General features: G+C 41.4%; 1 protein-coding gene across 2 annotated transcripts; it reads right to left on the bottom strand.

Moving 5' to 3' along the window:
* Positions 1-16291, bottom strand: Anapc16 (anaphase promoting complex subunit 16). 2 transcript variants are annotated; one of them, XM_090346507.1, is made up of 4 exons: positions 15813-15882; positions 9722-9888; positions 2354-2428; positions 1-856 (listed from the first exon to the last, which is right to left on the bottom strand). In XM_090346507.1, the coding sequence occupies exons 2-4, from the start codon at positions 9861-9863 to the stop codon at positions 741-743; spliced, it is 333 nt and encodes a 110-aa protein (XP_090202633.1). In that variant the 5' UTR covers positions 9864-9888; positions 15813-15882; the 3' UTR covers positions 1-740. The 2 variants fall into 2 exon arrangements, with proteins under 2 accessions (XP_090202633.1, XP_090202634.1); XM_090346508.1 differs by lacking the exon at positions 15813-15882 and adding an exon at positions 16197-16291 and having other exon boundaries at positions 3-856.
* Between the last annotated feature and the right edge of the window lie 1481 nt (positions 16292-17772).

Raw genomic sequence — 17772 nt, 5'->3', positions numbered from 1 at the left:
GTTTGTTTTTTTTTCTCCATATATTTTTTATTGTAATTAATAGAAGGGTTACATTATATTCACCAGTTTCTTTGTTTGTGTGTTTTTTTGAGACACACACTCACTACATGTCTCAAGTTGGGCAAAAACATGCTATCCTCTTGCCTCGGCTTCTCAAGTGCTGAGCACATCGGCTTGGACAGAGGATTTCTGTGACGGAAAAGATTTTGCTCACTTCTTTATTTTTACAAGTGCTTCAACATTTAAAAAGCAACATGCCCTGAAGAAGTTAGAAAAAGTTAAAAATCTTTAGAATTACATGTCTAAAAACAGGAAAAAAGTTGAACATTTTAAAATTCCTCCCTCATTTAGACAGGTCCTGAGTTGAATTCTTGTTTGAAAAGGAATATCCCAACCTTGGACTTGAGTGGTGAAGTTTTCCAGGCACTCTATGAATGACAAATCACATGCCATTCAGTTGACCAATTCTGGCAAGTGTCCTATTTGGTTTGTGACAATTTTATAAATATTTCTTAAACCCACAACTCTTTGTTCTCTGTAACAGGCTGTTTAATGCTTTCTAAACCGAATAAATACTCCCTGCAAGGTTACACATTTAAGTATTCGTTGCCTATAGAGAAACCAAGTATGATGGCAATCAGCGGTCTGGCAACGCACCCATGGATCTCTGGGTGGCTCTGGAAGCTGTGAATTCCTTGATGGCTCTCTACTGGCTGTGCCCAGAGGTAACCGTCCAGACATCACGCTGAAGAGGGTGTGAACCCCAGTAGCTGCTCGATGGGCTTAAATCTCCATTCATCAGCCTCCAGCTCTTCTACCAAACCAGCGAGTTTTTCCATCCGGGCAACTTGCTGATCTGCAGTGTCAAGGAGGTAATATGATACAAGTGTATTTTTCATGAGATTGCCACCCATTACCAACTTGATTACTGCCTTAAAAATGCTTCCAGTGGCTGTTTTCCCCTTGGTATTTTAGTAATGAGGTTTTACCGTGTTGGTCAGAAGACCTCAAACTTAAAAAAGAAAAAGAATTCCCAATCATTTCCACTTACCTTCACTGCTTGCTGTTATGCTTTATGTTATTAACTACTTTTTTGAGGTGCTAGGCACTGAACCCAGGGCTTTGCACATTCTAGGTAAGCATACTACCACTGAGTGACACCAGTCTCTTATCTCCTCTATAGTTTATTTTTTGCCATACTGGGGTTTGAATTCAGGCCCACTGAGCTTGCTCAGCTGATGCGCTATCACTTGAGCTACACCTATAGTACAGGATTTTGCTAGTTAGAGATGGAATCCTGTGGATTTTTCTGCTCAGGCTGGCTTCTAATCCTGATCCTCCTTTAGAAGCCAGGATCACAGGTCTGAGCCACCTGGTGCATGGCTGTCCCTCTTTTTTTGTTTGTGTTTTTATGCCAATACTGGGTCTTGAACTCAGGGCCTGGGCACTGTCCTTGAGCCTTTTCTGCTCAAGGCTAGCACTTTACCACTTTAATAGTAATTCCATTTCTGGCTTCTCTTGGTAGTTAACTGGAAATAAAAGTCTCACGGATTTTCCTGCCTAGGCTAGCTTCACACTGTAATCCTCAGATCTAAGCTTCTGGAGTGGCTAGGATTATAGGCATAAGCCACCAGCACCTAGCTATTCTGTACTTTCTAAAAAAAAAAAAAAAAGTCCATACTCTGTATGCTACATAGATTCAATACTAGGGTAGTTTTCTATGCCTATATAGTACTTTCTATGGGTAAATGGTCAGGAGGAGATGAGATAGATGGAGTAGAAAATGTTCCACCAGGGCTCAAGAATATGAAGTATTGGCCGGGAGTTTGGCCTAGTGGTTAAAGTGCTTGCCTAGCATGCATGGAGACCCGGGTTCGATTCCTCGGAACCACATACATAGAAAAAAGCCGGAAATGGTGCTGAGGCTCAAGTGGTAGAGCTCTAGCCTTGAGAAAGAGTCCAAGGACAGTGCTCAGGCCCTGAGCTCAAGCCCAGGACTGGCAAAAAAAAAAAAAAAAAAAAAAGAATATGAAGTATTGCATAAATACTCCATAGTAAAGAATATGGTAACACATCGAGGACAATAGCAAAAGGAAGTTTCAGGACGACACACGAGGAGCAGCAGCACTGGTTCCCTCACAGAACCAGCCCTTCCTTTTGACTTCCATTTCAAGTCTCAATATGGATGTTCTGTCTAGATTAAGACCTCAAAATGTCCTGTAATTTAGGAAGTCTGCTTAAATAGCTTTGCTGAGTTTGGAGGTTTCTGTCACAGTGCACAGACCTTTTAGAATCTGCCTTGCTCCTCCATAAATTTATTTTCACAACTCAGTAGACCACACTCTGTGCTTACCATGCTTCACCTGTTTAAGCGTGGATGCCACTTGATAACTGAATACCGACTCACAGAGGAATCTTTCAGAACCATCTACAAAACAAAAGAGGAAAATGTTTCGGTATGGTGTCTTCTGATAAACCAAGTAAACCTGTGCATTCTTTTTCCTGAGTTTACATTTGTGGTCTAAGTTGTTTGCAGTGTTAACAAGGAGGGTTTCTGTTTCATTAAGAAGGCATACTGCTCTGTTATAAATGCCACTTTTTCTATACCTAGAATATTAAAATAGTCCCTCTACCTCTTTAAGACCTTAAAAATAGTGTTTAAAAAAACAAAAACAAGAAACCTCAGTCTGATGTCCTGGTCTACACTTCCCCCTCCCAGTCCCACAGTTTCTTAATGTTCTCTTCTTCTGGATGACAGGCAAACACTGGCAGCTGACACTTTCAGTCACTTGGCACCTGTGCTATCATAGCACCAAGGTGTGCCAAAATTCCAAAGCACTTTCATTCTAAAAACAAAGCTGAGGGAAAAACAGCTGCTGATTTTCTATATATCAAATTACATCATCATGACCATCACAAAACACTGCTGGGAAATTTCTTTCTGTAAACGCAAATTGTAACCTTGATTTTCTAGCTGAACCAAAACACTGCAATTTGGATGATAAGAGTATGGTGCAAGTGAAGAACCTAGATCTGAACTAGTGCCAAGAACTGCCAACTAGGAGATGGCTAACTTGGTTACCACAACACTACAATTGTGAAACCTAAGCTAGTTCATGTTATTCCTCTCAGGCAAAGGCTGATACAGCAAAATATACCCCCAAAGATATATAATTCATGGAGGAAATTTTATTATTTAAAGAATAAGAGAAACTGGGCCAGTAACAATTTGCTTACTGTAAAATTTAAAAACAAATGGAACGAGAGCACAGCGGTCTTTATTAAGACTATGTCGGGCCAGCTCTACTAGGTGACAGCTTTTAACCATCAATCTCTGGATAACGTGTTGGCCAGGTATTAAATGACAAGAAAATTGGATCAACACATACTGGCCTCATGATAAATTTCACATAGCAAATCTTTTATAACTCACAGTAAACAATAAGAAAAAGTCAAATATTATATCCGAAAGACTTGAATACAAAACCAAGAGGGCTTCTTCCAATATTTTTTTCAAATTAGTGCCCTCATCCCACCGCCCCAACCAAGAAAAGGGAAAGAAGCAAGAGAGAGGGTATTCTAAACCAGAATTTAGATTTAGACGGGGGAAGTGGGCACCAGTGAGAGTGAGAAGGGCTAAGCATCAGGTAAACAGGGCTGAATATGGTCAATGTGGTAAACTGTGTGAATTATAATAGGACAGAGTTTAAACTATTCTAAGAAGGGGAGACAGGGAATGTGACAAAGTGGGGAGAAGTTGATTGGTATATATTGTTTACATGGAATGTGGGACTGTCACAACCAAGTTCTCTCTGTAAAATTAATGTATGCAAATGTCACAGTGATACTCACTAGACACTATGTTGAAAATGAACTGTACAATGTGTGGGTGGGAACTGGAGGGAAAAACTGGAAGAGGGTGAGGAAAGGGGTGGTGACATTGTCCAAAAAAAGGTACTCTTAACTGACTTATGTAACTGTAATCACTCTGTACATCATCTTAATAACAATAAAACCCTAATATATGCTAATTTGTCATCCCAGTTACTCAGGAGGCTAAGCTCTAATAAAGATCGAGGTTCAAAGCTAGTCCAGGCAAAAAAGTCCATGACACTCTTATCTCCAATTAACCAACAAAAACCCAGAAGTGGAGATGTGGCCCAAATGGCAGTTGCCATTTGGAAAAAGCAAGAGCACACCTGTCCTTGAGTTCAAGGCCCCAAGTTCAAGCTCCAGCACCAGTGCATGCATGTACAAATGCGCATGCACACATACTTCATTAACTAGAAGCCATAAAAGCAACAACAATTAAAAAAAAGTAGAATTTCTAGTATCGATTCTTCAAAGTTTTATAATCTGTAAACTCCAGCCTCCTATTTCCACTTATTTCTGTCCTTCCTTTGTGGCTCTAGGGATTGAATCTAGGACCTTGTAAACACTAAACATGCACTCTACCACTAAGTTACATCCTTAGCTTGTCAGTCTAGCATAATAATCCAGAGAAACTAATGACATCACAGAGTTTTTATTTTACATAAGAGCAATTGGCAACATACAATTATGAATTCAAATAAAGAAAATGGGACTGTTGTGACCATTTGACACCAATGACGTAATTATAGTTCTTCTATGTCAGCATTCACTATCCTATTCTTTTCTATCTTCAATTAAATAAATACTTTTGGTGTGTGTGTCACTCCTGGGGCTTGAACTCAGGGCCTGCACCATTTCCAGCTTTTTCCTTTTATGTGGTACTGAGAAATCAAATCCAGGGTTTCATGAATGCTAGGCAAGCACTCTATCACTAAGCCACATTGCCAGCCCCCCAATGAGTTCTTTAAGCAAAGATAAATAACTCAAAAATTTTTAAAGAGAACAAAGCATAGAAAAGCATAGCTTGCTTCCTATGTGGTGCAATCCTGAACTTTAGGATTTTTAACATAAGGCGGTGGGAATTAGGAATCGGAAGGGTCAAGTCAATGCTCTTCAAAATACTGTCTCCCACATACATTTAATCATGGACACTATTAGGATAAAATGCTTTTAGTTATCACTTCCGCATCTTTTCCTTGGTAACATTCAAAACAGAAAAAAAGTAAGCTCATCTTTCAAAAAGTGGTCACTCTGCTACACTACCAGCCTATGAGCACACTTTTGTTAATTTGCAGCTCTCTGTCAGCCATACGGTCCATTGCTTCTTAGCCATATCCCACTAGATGTTATATCTGTACCAATCTAAAGTCTGGAATTTCTCCAGGAAGGAGTTTGCCTGAGGCAATCTGTCCTCTATTTGGAAATTGTAATCAAATTCTTTTAACACACTAACAATAATACATCAGCTGTCCTCTTAAGGGACAAAGGAAGGTTATAAATAGTGAAAAGTTCAGTAAATTGCCCAAATCTAATACCATCACCACCTGCAGTAAGTATAATGCTAACAAATCCAGTTATAAGAATATTACCTCACAGCAGGAAATTAGACAATGCTAGGTTAATTGATACTTCAGTGGCCTACAATGTCACTAAAATACAGCCACTTCTGGGCTGGAAGGCAGCTTCTAATTTGCTTGCTAATAAGTGGGTGAGGACAATTGTAATGAAGGGCAGGCGAATGTGAAAATCTGCTGCATGCTGCTAACGTGGGTAGGCTGTTATCAGAAGCAGGTACACCAAAAAGCTAATTTACAAGGTTAACTACAGGTTATTTGGATTTACTATCCTAGATTTAGGAGGTTGAAGCATCAAGTTCAACCTGTTAAGTTTATAAACAGCATCCAACCTTGACTTCTAATTGCTTTGCTCCTTACTCAACAGGCAACCCTACTCTTCTTGTTTCCTAGTCTATCAAGCTTTTGTAGAAATATAGTTTGGTGCATGCAGATTGGATTAGTTGTATAAGAGCAACATCTACAAATGTGGTAGAAAATGCTTTTTGTATCTAATATTTACTCTCACATTTGGGAGTATTATATGGGATGATGTACACAGGTCCAATGCAAACATTATGCTATTTTGTGTATGAACCTTAAACACTTGCTGATTTTAGTATTCATGGGGGTGGGAGTACATAGATGGGAAGATGGGAGGTGGTGTGGTGTGGACTGCTCAAATTTTCAGTTTAATAGTCTTGATATTAAATGTTTAATATAGTTGACTTCAGGGGTTGTGATCGCTGTTATTTAGTTTTGCCAGCTGTGGGATTTGAATGCATTGCGTGGGCGTTGTTTTTCTGCTTAAGGTTAGAGCTCTACCATTTTGAGCCACAGCATTACTATTGCTGTTTTTCTTATAGTCTGTTTAAAAATGTAAGCAGCTGGGGCCTAAGCTTTGGTCTAGTGGTAGAGTGCTTGCCTAGCATGCATGAGGATCTGGGTTTGATTCTTGGGTATGGGGAAAGTCCTCGGTACACAGAGAAGCTGGAAGTGGTGCTGTGGCTCAAGTGGTAGAGCACTAACCTTGAGGAGAGCCCAAGGACAGTGCTCAGGCTCTGAGTTCAAGCCCCAGGACTGGCAAAAAAAAAAAATGTAAGCAGCTTTAAAATTAGTAGCAAAACTTTAAAGCTAAGAAGCAGAATCACAATTCTACAATATGAGTTTAAACTTAATAATTTATTCTACGACGAAATAAAAGGTATTCCTCTATGAAGCAATGAAAATGGATCAATCTATAGCTTGTTAGAACATCAACATTCAGACTAATCTCAGAAGTTTCCTTCAATACTTCCACATAATGTGGTGTATCCTGACAAAGAAAGTTTTGAGTCTATGGAGTGACCACCTGTAATAACATTCCTCTTGCAAACAAATTAAATGACTTTATTTTCAGAGCATTATTGTAAGCACTGATTTCTCTTCTGCTGCTATAAAACTCACTAAGCATCCAGGTCCCAGTGGTTCATGACTGTAAGCCTCACTATGCAGGAGGCTGAGATGTAAAGATTGTGGTTCAAAGCCGTCTAGGCAGAAGAGTCCCCATGATACTCCCATCTCCAATCAACCGCTCAAAAAACTGGAAATGGCACTGTGGCTCAAAGTGGTAGAGTGGTAGTATTGAGCAAAAAGAGCTCAGGCCAGTGCCCAGGTCCTGAGTTCAAGCTCCATGACAGACAAAAGAAAACAAGCAAATGAACAACAACAAAAAAAAATCCCAAAACTCATGAAGCAACTGAAGTGCCTTCAAGTTTTGATTTGTTTTGTGGAAAACCTCCTTAATACCTCATTTCTGCTACATTTAACCAAAAGTTTTTAGTGCCAAATATGGTAATGAGGGCCCAATACTAACAAGTATTTAGCTGACATAAAGAAAGAAAATACAATGGCAGAAGGACATACATCTCACCATGTTAATTACATACATGCTGTACCTCATTTACTCCTGATCAGAACCCAAACCACCTTGATAAAGGCTGACAGTCTTAGATGCCTGTGTCTTCCTGTCTCAAGTGATTTTTCTGTTTTCCCTGGCTTGCTGGGTGTAAAGGTTGGTAAAAAGTGCTTGCTTCGCATGTTTGAGGTCCTTAGGTTCAATCCTCAACACCCCAAAACCAAAACCCAAAGAAGTCAGCATTTAACCTAAAATTGTCTTTTATTAGACTAATATTAAAAAATACTCCAGAAATCTGACTCCAAATTATAATTTGTGTATTTCTGAGATATTTCTAGATTAATTTTTTGTTTTGTTTTGTTTTTGCCAGCTGTAGGGCTTGAACTCAGGGCCTGAGCACTGTCCTTGGACCTTGCTCAAGGCTAGAGCTCTACCCTTAAGCCACAGCACCACTTCCAGCTTTTTTCTTTGTATGTGGTGCTGAGGAATTGAACCCAGGTCTTCGTGCATGCTAGGCAAGCACTCTACCACTAGGCCAAACTCCTGACCCCTCTAGATTAGTTTTAAATTATATTCAGGAACATATAGAAGACGTAAAAGAAAAATGGTCAATATAAGGTATAAACATGCTTGCTTTAAGTATATTTTAAATTCTTACTAGTTTCTTTGCCAATATTTTTCAGAATATGGGGAGAGTACTGTTAGGTCTGCCTGGGAGAAATGATTCCTTCCCTTGGCATTCTGTGTACCCTGGAAATCCCTGCCTAGACTGTAACCTTGGCAACTGTCATGTCCCCCAGTGGAAGGTCCCCCAGTCTGAAGTATTTCTTCATCCTCTGAGGTCACATCTGCTTCCGCTGTGGCCACACTCCTCCTCCCTATATAATGTCTCACTTCTGGCCATAAGCCCTCTTTCTTCCGCCTGACTCCATCTTGTGCTGCTGTAGGTCTGTTTTCTCTCTTTCTCTCTCAATAAACCTTCGCCTCTTAATCTGCGTGGAGTTTCCTTTTGGCAAGCCTTACAAGTACTACCTTCATGAAGGCCCTGAATGCTGGTCAAAAATGGAGATTCTTATTGTTTGACCAACCTGGAATCCCAATGGTGGACCCAGAAATGTAGATGTTAATAGGCTGTATAGGTTATCATTATATTCCTAAGAAGACCGATTAGTAGCCAGTAGTATAATCCCAGTACTCAGGACACTGATGCAGAAAGATTACAAATTCAAGGCCAGCCATGGGTTAACAGTGAGATTCCTACCCTCCCCCAACCATTGTCCCCATATTTAAAAAAAAAAAAAGAAAATCTCCCAAAGTGCCCTAACTATGATACATTTCAGTCACTAATGCTGTTTCATGCTCACTGCCTACATCTTCATTTTGATCAGCCGGTCTGCAAATGTGTGCTGAGTAAGATGGTGCATGACTGGATGCACATCTATCTCTGGTTGTTATTAAAACCACACAGCAGTGTCCAGCAGTGAAACAGGATGGTCATCTTCACATAGCAGTGCACTAGTTTTTATCTGCTCTTAATCCTAGTGGTATTAATCTGTACATTATCCCCCAAAAGAAAATATATCAAATCAGCTAACCATAGGTAGGTGGATAGGTAATATAAGTATAAAGCAAACCAAGCTGGAGATCAAGAGAACCCTGGGCTCCAGGACTGACTCTGACATTTTTTTTTTAGGGTGGGGGGCAACAGTCCTGGGCTTGAGCTCAGGGCCTGGATACTGTCCTTGGGCTTTCTCAAGGCTAGAACTCTACCACTTGAGCCTCAGCACCACTTCCAGCTCTTTTCTATGTATGTGGTACTGAAGAATCAAACCTGGGTCTTCATATATGCTAGGTAAGCACTCCACCACTAGGCCAAACTCCTGGGTGATCCTGACTTTTAACATGATCAGATCACTTAATCTTTGTGGCTAAAGAACTCTGAATAATTCAATCTCTTTCAACTTCAATTTTCTTTTTTTTTTTCTGTCTGTCGTGGGGTTTGAACTCTGGACTTAGGCTCTGTCCTTAAGCTCTTCAGTTCAAAGCCTAGTGCTCTATCACTTGAGCCACGGTGCCACTTCCAGTTTTCTGTTGGTTAATTGGAGATAAGAGTCTCATGGATTTTCATGCCCAGGCTGGCTTTGAACCATAATCCTCAGATCTAAGTCTCTTGGGTAGCAAGGATTACAGGTATGAGTCACCAGCACCAGGCTTCAACTTCAAACTTGATTGTAGAGCAAGACTGGTTTTTACAAAGTTTTACCTTGAGACGGGGAAAAGAGATAGTGTAGAACTGAAATCAGGGCAAATCCATCTCTAATTTACTTAGTCACTTCTTTGCAATTAATATTAATTACAGGTCTAAATCAAATTCAGCAAAAAAGCAGCATGAGATCACCTTCTAACATCTCTCCAGCTCCTTTGGGGTAGGTGAAAAGGGCTTTCCGTGGCGGGGCAAGGTCTGAGACACTGAAACCAGATCCAGTGACAGAATTTCCACTGACCCCACCAGCTGAGGAGGACGATGAAGAGGCAGCCATTTCCTCTAGTAGAATTCTCACTTCACTACAGAGAAAGAAAAACAGCAATTGGCAAGTTTGTGGAAGTGAGATTGACATTACATTCTAGTTGCCAACAAGGCCAGCACACGATTTTGTAAAGAACTATCTTCCGCTTTTCCTATTATCCCTACTCAACAATCTTTTATTGATGCCTCAGGCCAAAATATCACTCAGGGTTTGAAGTGCAAACATGTTCAAGAATAGTTTGTCTATTTAGAACATTACTTCCTACCATTAGCAAACTGTTCATGCCATTTAGGATTGACTGTGGGTGATTTATGAGTTATGAAGGAGTGACATGGCAATGCCAAGGCAGAAATGTGACTGAGGAAATAAATTACAAGGATAAAACTATCAAGCACCATAGGACAGTTTGTCTTGGATACATTCTGACTAGACCACACCAAGAAATTTTCCAAAAAGGATTCCAGAATAACACTGTGTTCTGTTCCCAAGGAAGGAAAACCAGTTAGGAAATACATATTGGCACTTTCATCAAAAAAATTTTAACCTTTTCATCTAAATGTAATACCTCAAAATTTCACTTGGTGGCGACCCATGATGGAATAAAATAGGTCAGGGTATGGGAAATCGTGGTCTCTTATAATACAGTAGCTATATGTTTAGTCCTTTGTCATAGCAAAAAATCCAAAGCAAATTTGGATTGTGGAAATCTGTATTTATTTTATGTTACTGTACTGATTTTCTATTACTTCTTATACAAGTTCAGTATGAGAGCAATCTGCCACAGAAGTTCATGCCATTTTAACTAGAATCTAAATCTAATGTTCTGTTAACTCATTTTCTGGCTATTACTGAAGAGCTGTATTTTTAATTTTACTTAATATTAATTAAATAACTGGCTGGTGGTTATTACACTAGTGCAGTTTTAGTATTTAAATTAAATTAAAACAAAACAAAACAAAACAATTCTAGCTGGGTGTGTGTGGTAATGTAATGTGCATCTGCAGACTGCAGTGCCAGTTACTTAAGAGGCTGAGGTAGGGGAATGGCCAGGTATTTTCCCTCCAAAAGATTAAGGACTAAGTGGCTAATATATGTTTAATTTCTTTCAGCTCAATGAAGAAGGAAAAAAAAAGCCAAAAAACCCCCAAGGATTTAAGAGTGAAAATTTCTCTACAATAGTCAGATTTTTTTTTTTTTTTTGCCAGTCATGGAGCTTGAACACAGGGCCTGTGCACTGTCCTTGGACACTTTTTGCTCAAGGCTAGTGCTCTGCACTTGAGCCACAGCACCACTTCCCGCTTTTTCTGAGTATGTGGTACCAAGGAATCAAACCAGGGCTTCGTACATGCTAGGTGAGCACTCTACCACTAAGCTACGCTTCCAGCCCAATAGTCACAATTTTACTTGACTATTTTTCATTAACTCTTTTCTTTTCTTTCTTTCTTTTTTTTTTTTTTTCCAGTCCCTTGGCCCAGGGACTAAGCACTGTCCTTGGGCTTTCTCAAGGCTAAAGCTCCACCACTTGCACCTTAGCACCACTTCTGGCTTTTTCTATGTGTACGTGGAATTGAACCCAGGTCTTCGTGCATTCTAGGCAAGCACTCTACCACTAGGCCCCCTAACTCTTTTCTTTTTTAGTAGTTATGTTATAAAAAGCTGAGGACTGGGGCCGGGCATGGTGGCTCATGCCTGTAATCGTAGCTACTCAGGAGGCTGAGATCTGAGGATGTAGATTCAAAGCCAGCCCTGGCACAAAAGGACCTGAGACTCATCTTCAATTAACATCTAGAAAACAGGAAGTGGGGCTTAATTGAGGGTAGGGTGGTAGCTGTAAGCTGAAGAGCTCAGGGACAGCGCCCAAGCAGAGTTTAAGCCCCATGACACCCCCCCCCCAAAAAAAGGTTGAGGACTGGGGTGTGGCTCAGAGGTAGAATGTATGCTTAGCATGCTTGAAATCCTGAGTAGATATAAATCCACATACACACAGAACATCCAGTTCTCCAATAAGGAAAATGACATACTATGTCTGAGATGATGGTGGGCCTGTTTCCTTAATTTTATGACAATGATTTAAGGCTGTCAGAGAAGCAGGGCTTGGCTTCTGGTTTCATTATGCCTTAAGTAATATGAATTAATACTCAAGTGAGATATGGGAACAGTAAGGTTATGGCTAAATTTAGTCTGCCAGCTTATTGAAATGTAAACTGATAAAAGACACTTATAATCTTGCTATTTTTTTCATTTTTTTAAAGATGTTTCCAAATTGCATCCATAACCCAGAGCTAACATCTTTTCAGGTTAGATTCATAACCACTTCTTTGGACCACACTGGGTTAATTACAGCTAGATAAGTTTTAAAATAAAAGAACTTAAAACATTAATGGACCAGGTCCAAATCTCTAGATGGATTTCTGGTAGATTCTGGCAACTTGGCCATTTTCTGGAGAGAAGCTTTGCCTCTTTTTCCCACCAGTTCAGAGTGAAAGCCACTGTGAACTATTTATTTATCTCACCTAACATTTAAACTCTAATCTTTTCATCTATCCTGGTAAGTGCTCTATTCTGTTGCAAATGAAATATGCTTTATATTTTTGAGACCAGCTGCACAGTAGAGAATCCAAGCAACTGTCAGAGTCAGAAAAGCTTCAAAAGCTTGTCACAGTTTGACTTCTGAACAGAATACAATCAAAGGAACTTCTTTTTATCCTAATTTCTTTCAAACTCTTAGATCTACATCACTCCATATACAAGACAAGATTGGAGAAAAGCAGCACAAAATCACTACAGGGTTCACTTTAAGCAGTTTTCTGCTGAAGTGAAAAATATACATGTAGTTCCCAGCTCTAACGATTTAAGTTGATGTGCTTGCAAGACCCAAGTTCAAAATTCATATCACTATTAAAAAGGAAAAAAAGGCCAGGTGCAGTGGCTCATGCCTGTAATCCTAGCTACTCAGGAAGCTGAGATCTGAAGATCAAGGTTCAAAGCCAGCCTCTGCAATATTAAAAGCCAAGAGATTATTATCTCCAGTTAATCACCAGAAAATGAGAAGTGGGACTGTGGCTCAAGGGTAGGGTAGTAACCTTGAGTTGAAGAGCTCAGGACAGCACCCAGGCCCAGAGGTAGGGTGGTAGCGTTGAGCTGAAGAGCTCAGGGACAATGCCCAGGCCAGAGTTCAAGCCCCATGATCCCCCAGAAAAGGAAAAAAAAAGTTCTCTTTTGTGGTGATGGGGATTCAACCCAAGGCCTTGCGAATACTTAAGCTACCCTCAGAACCTATGTTGTTTTCAATGGCAGCAGCAAATGGGAGTTAACCCAACAATAAATCCTAGATTTTTAACTGCTCTTTAAGATTACTGGTGAGGGCTGGGAGTTTGGCCTAATGGTAGAGTGCTTCCCTATCATGCACGATGACCCAGGTTTGATTCCTTGGCACCACATCATAGAAAAAAGCTGGAAGTGGTGCTGAGGCTCAAGTGGTAGAGCTCTAGCCTTGAGAAAGCCCAAGGACAGTGCTCAGGCCCTGAGCTCAAGCCCAGGACTGCCCCCCCCCCCAAAAAAAAGGGATTACTAGTGAAACTAATAGGCCATAACTAATCACTGGACTGACTTTAGTAGTTTATTTAAATACATGTTTGTAGAATGAATTTAATGTTTCACAGGAACCACAGATTCCTTAAAGGTCATCAAACTGAATTTCCCTGATTTGTAAATAACAAAATTGAAGGCACTGAAATAAATTCTAGTTACTTGTTATGACTTTTATTTCTGTTGGTTGTGGGGCTTGAACTCTGGGCCTGGGTGCTGTTCCTGAGCTCTTCAGCTCAAGGTTACTGTCCCACCCCTTTAGCCAGGCACCGCTTCCAGTTTTGTAGTGGTTAACTGGAGATAAGAATCTCATGGTTTTTAGTGCCAGGGATGGCTTTGAATCTGGATACTCAGATCTCATCCTCCTGATTAGCTAAGATTACAGGCGTGAACCACTGTGCCTGGCTTGCTGTGACATTTCTGAAGCAATGACTTGTACCGCTGTGGCAATGAGTCATTTGCCAGGCACTGGTTTTTAGAATTTTGAAGCTTCTATGCCTAGGTTTTTGTCTAGTTTTGCTATTTGTTTGTTGCTTGTCTGGACAAATCACGTCACCTGCCATGTAAAATGTGATCTATAATAGCAATTACCTTAATATATTTTATGATTAATATATGTAAAGCAACTGGAACAGTTTCGGGTTTAACAAACATATAAATAAGATAGTTATCCAAAGTTACTAGTGGAAGTTTATTTCTGAATCTTTTTTCCTCCCTCTCTTTCTTTTTTTTTTTTGCCAGTCCTGGGGCTTGAATTCAGGGCCTGGGCACTATCCTTGAGCTTTCTCAAGGCTAGTCTCTACTACCACTTCCAGTTTTTCTGTATATGTGGCACTGAAGAATCTAACCTAGGACTTTGTGTATGATAGGCAAGTACTCTACCACTAGGCCACACTCCCCGCCCCTTTGGAATTTTTTTTTTTAAGACAGGATCTTACTATGTAGTCCATGCTAGTACTGAACTTCAAATTTTCCTGCCCCTGCCACTTAGTGCTGGGATTACAGGTGTGCTTCACCCTACTTGGTTACTCTTCATGAAATCCTTTTTGTAGATTCTTTTTCATATTTGTTATTTCCCAACGTATTTACTTATGGGAAAAGGTTAATTTTCTCTGACACACACAGCAAACTCTTGGAGGAAAAAGGATCTCCTTAGGAAGAAGATGGAAAATAACTTCTACAAATGTCACACACTAGGGAAAGAACCATCCAGCCTCCAGGTCTACTAAAAGCCTCTGCATCACAGCATTTCTGGATAAATCAATGATTTACAAATAACAAAAGAAGGGGCAAGCAGTTCAGCAAAAATTATGAAGGGGACAGAGATGTATGGTGTTATTAAGTCTGGCCCATTACATTTTTTCCCTCTCATTATGCACAATATGTAACATTCTATCAAACATTGAAAATGAAATCCTAGGATTCCATCCTATTGAAGAAACTGGGAGTCTGTTGTAGAACTCCTCACAGGAAGCCTAGAGGAGGTGGCTCAGTGTGCCTGTAATCCTAGCTACCCAGAAGACAGACCCAGAGGACCATCGTTAGAAGCCAGCCTGGGCACAAAAGTCTGCAAGACTCCACTTCCAAAATAACCAGCAAAAACCTAGGCTGGAATAGTGGCTCAACTGTCAGAGTGCCAGATGAGGTCAGTATAAGGGCATGAGTTCAATCAAACTATTGTACTGGCAAAAATAAATCCTCTTGGGGCCAGGAGTTTGGCCTAGTGGTAGAGTGCTTGCCTAGCATGCATGAAGACCCGGGTTCGATTCCTCGGTTCCACATACATAGCAAAAAGCCGGAAGTGGTGCTGAGGCTCAAGTGGTAGAGCTCTAGCCTTGAGAAAGTCCAAGGACAGGGCTCAGGCCCTGAGTTCAAGCCCAGGACTGGCAAAAAAAAACAAAAACAAAAATAAATCCTCACTGGAGAGCAATGATATTTTTGGGGAACACAGCATGGCTTGACTTTTGTTTTGTATCCAACAGGGATGATCTCACATTCATAAACTAATTTTCTTCTTTCTAGAAGATGTATGCCTATTTTGTTTTTACTTTTTTTGTTATCTTCATTTAAAAAAAAAAGTCATCAAAAAGTATTATCTAGTTGGGTGCCAGTGGCTCCTGCCTTGTAATCCTGACTACTCAGGAGACTGAGATCTGAAGATTCAGGTTCAATGCCAGCCCGGGCAGGAAAATTCAGGAGACTCATCGGAAATGGAACTGTGATCTCAGTTGCAGAGCGATAGCCTTGAGCAAAAAAAAGCACAGGGACAGCGCCCAGGCCTTCGGTTCAAACCCCAGGGCCGGCAGACGCACAAACACACTACCCCGAAGACGACTCTCATGTTCCTGCTCCAGTACACAGGCAAATTATTACAGTCAAACGTTGAGTTCCATCATCAAGTCGTCCCAGCGTGTTCCATCCAGAGAGCCGGGGACCTAACATTCCGTGTGGAATGGAGACGCAGAGTTCTGAACACAAACCCCCGAGTCACGTTTCCCACTCAGCTCGATGGCAAAGGAGCGACGACGTCGCCCGGCCGGTCCACGGCGCAGGCGCCAACCCTCGGCTCGCATGCGCACTCCATGCAGGCGCGCTCAGGAAATTTCACACGCTCGCCTCGGCCGCCTACGGCGTCTCATCAAGTCTCCGTTTCCCCCACGCTCCCCATCCCCCAGTCCATGAAGGCAGGACCTAGCGGGTAAACTCCCTTGTCACCAAGCTCCCGAAGGCCTCAGAATCAATCCCTTTGCTACTTACCTCAGCGGCTTTAGTCTTTTTCTTTCGGCCACGCCCCCAGGGCCAGCTAGACCGGTCGCGGTCGCAACGACTGGGAAAGGGGACGTGCGCGACCCCGAGACGTGGTGGGCGTGGCCGGGAAGGCGCCGAGCGGGAGCGAGCTTCCGGAGGGCACTTCCGGTCCACGGCGGAAGGATGGGTTCCTCAACCCCGCCGGAGTCCGGAAGGACTCCAAACCTCCAGGAAACAAGTTTAAACGAGTCCTTTCCTCCCTTCTGGGGCTGACAGGGGAGGAAGCTTCTGGGTTCTCTGTGAGATCAGCGTCTCTCTGCTTTTCCAGAGAACGTTTTTATTTTTATTCTTTTTCCTTCTGGTGAGTAGGTACTAAAGAAATAGGGATCTAGAACGTGAGGTCATTAGACTGTGGTTAGTCATGTCGCCCCTTTAAGACTTGTTTGTTTTTTTTTTGGCCAGTCCTGGGGGCTGAACTCAGGGCCCGAGCGCCGTCCTCGGGCTTTCTCAAGGCTCGAGCTGCGCCACAGCACCCACTTAGGGCCTTTCTGTGGATGTGGTACCGAGGAAGCCTGCATGCTAGGCCAGCGCTCCACCGCTAGGCCACGCTCCCGCCCCGCTTTCTTTTTTTCCTTCTTTTTTCTTTTTTTTTTTTTTTTGTGCCGGTGCTTTGGCTTGAACTCAGGGTCTGTGCATTGTCTTTTTTTTTTTTTTTTTGGCTCAAGACCGGCCCTCTACCCCTTGAACCACACCTCTCTTTTGGCTTTTTTGAGAGTTTGTTTTGTTTATATATATGTATATATATATATATATACATATATATAATATGCCCCCCTTTTTTTTTTTGGTACTGGGATCAAACCCAGGACATTGCACTTGTTAGGCCAGTGCTTTGCCACTGAGCTACTTCCCAGCCCTTTGCTGGTTTATTGGATATGAAGAGTCTCATGGACTTTTGTTCCCTTGAAGGCCTTGAACTATCCTCTCAGATCTCGGCCTCCTGAGTCGGTAGGATTACAGCTGTAAACAATTCCTTTATGTCCTGTCCTCAGCAAGACAATTTTTTTACTTCCCCTTCCCCTCTCTCCCTCTCTCTCCTTCTTCCCTCTCTCCTTGGTCCTGGGGCTTGAAATTGATCTGGGCACTGTTCTTGAGCTCCTTTTGTTCAAGGCTAGCATTCTACCACATAAATCACAGCACCACTTCCGGCTTTTTCTATGATTAGTTGTAGCTGAGAGTTTCACACACAGTCTTTACTGCTTGGGCTGACTTTGAACTGCAGTCCTCAGTCCTACTGAGTAGCTAGGATTACAAGCATGAGCCACCAGGGCCCATCTAAGACTTAATTTTTGTGTTATTTCTCAAAACACAAAACCTCTCTTCTCGGTTTTTTTGAGCAAACTACGGTTAAAAACTTTTTTTTTTGGACTGGATTTTGTTGCTTTTAGTAGAGATTGAGGTGTTTTCTTTCTTGGAAATTGTTGAAATGTTTTGGGCTTCTTAACTATCGTAGGAACATGGGTTGAACTTAACCCCAGCTATTTCACAAAGAACCTTTATTTCCTAAATTATTTATTGATTAAAT

Source organism: Megascapheus bottae, chromosome 15, assembly GCF_031878675.1.
Source record: "Megascapheus bottae isolate mThoBot1 chromosome 15, mThoBot2.hap1, whole genome shotgun sequence".
Lineage (NCBI taxonomy): Eukaryota > Metazoa > Chordata > Mammalia > Rodentia > Geomyidae > Megascapheus > Megascapheus bottae.
Note: the sequence above shows the minus strand (reverse complement) of the source record. Positions and strands in the feature narration are given on the sequence as shown.

Excerpts from the sequence above, each read along its gene's own strand:
- Anapc16 (XM_090346508.1), bottom strand. The coding sequence starts at position 9,863 with ATGGCTGCCTCTTCATCGTCCTCCTCAGCTGGTGGGGTCAGTGGAAAT. Across the intron at positions 2,429-9,721 it reads AGCTGGAGAGATGTTAGAAG|ATGGTTCTGAAAGATTCCTC; the intron begins GTGATCTCATGC and ends TTTGTTTTGTAG. Across the intron at positions 857-2,353 it reads GCTTAAACAGGTGAAGCATG|ATCAGCAAGTTGCCCGGATG; the intron begins GTAAGCACAGAG and ends TTGACACTGCAG.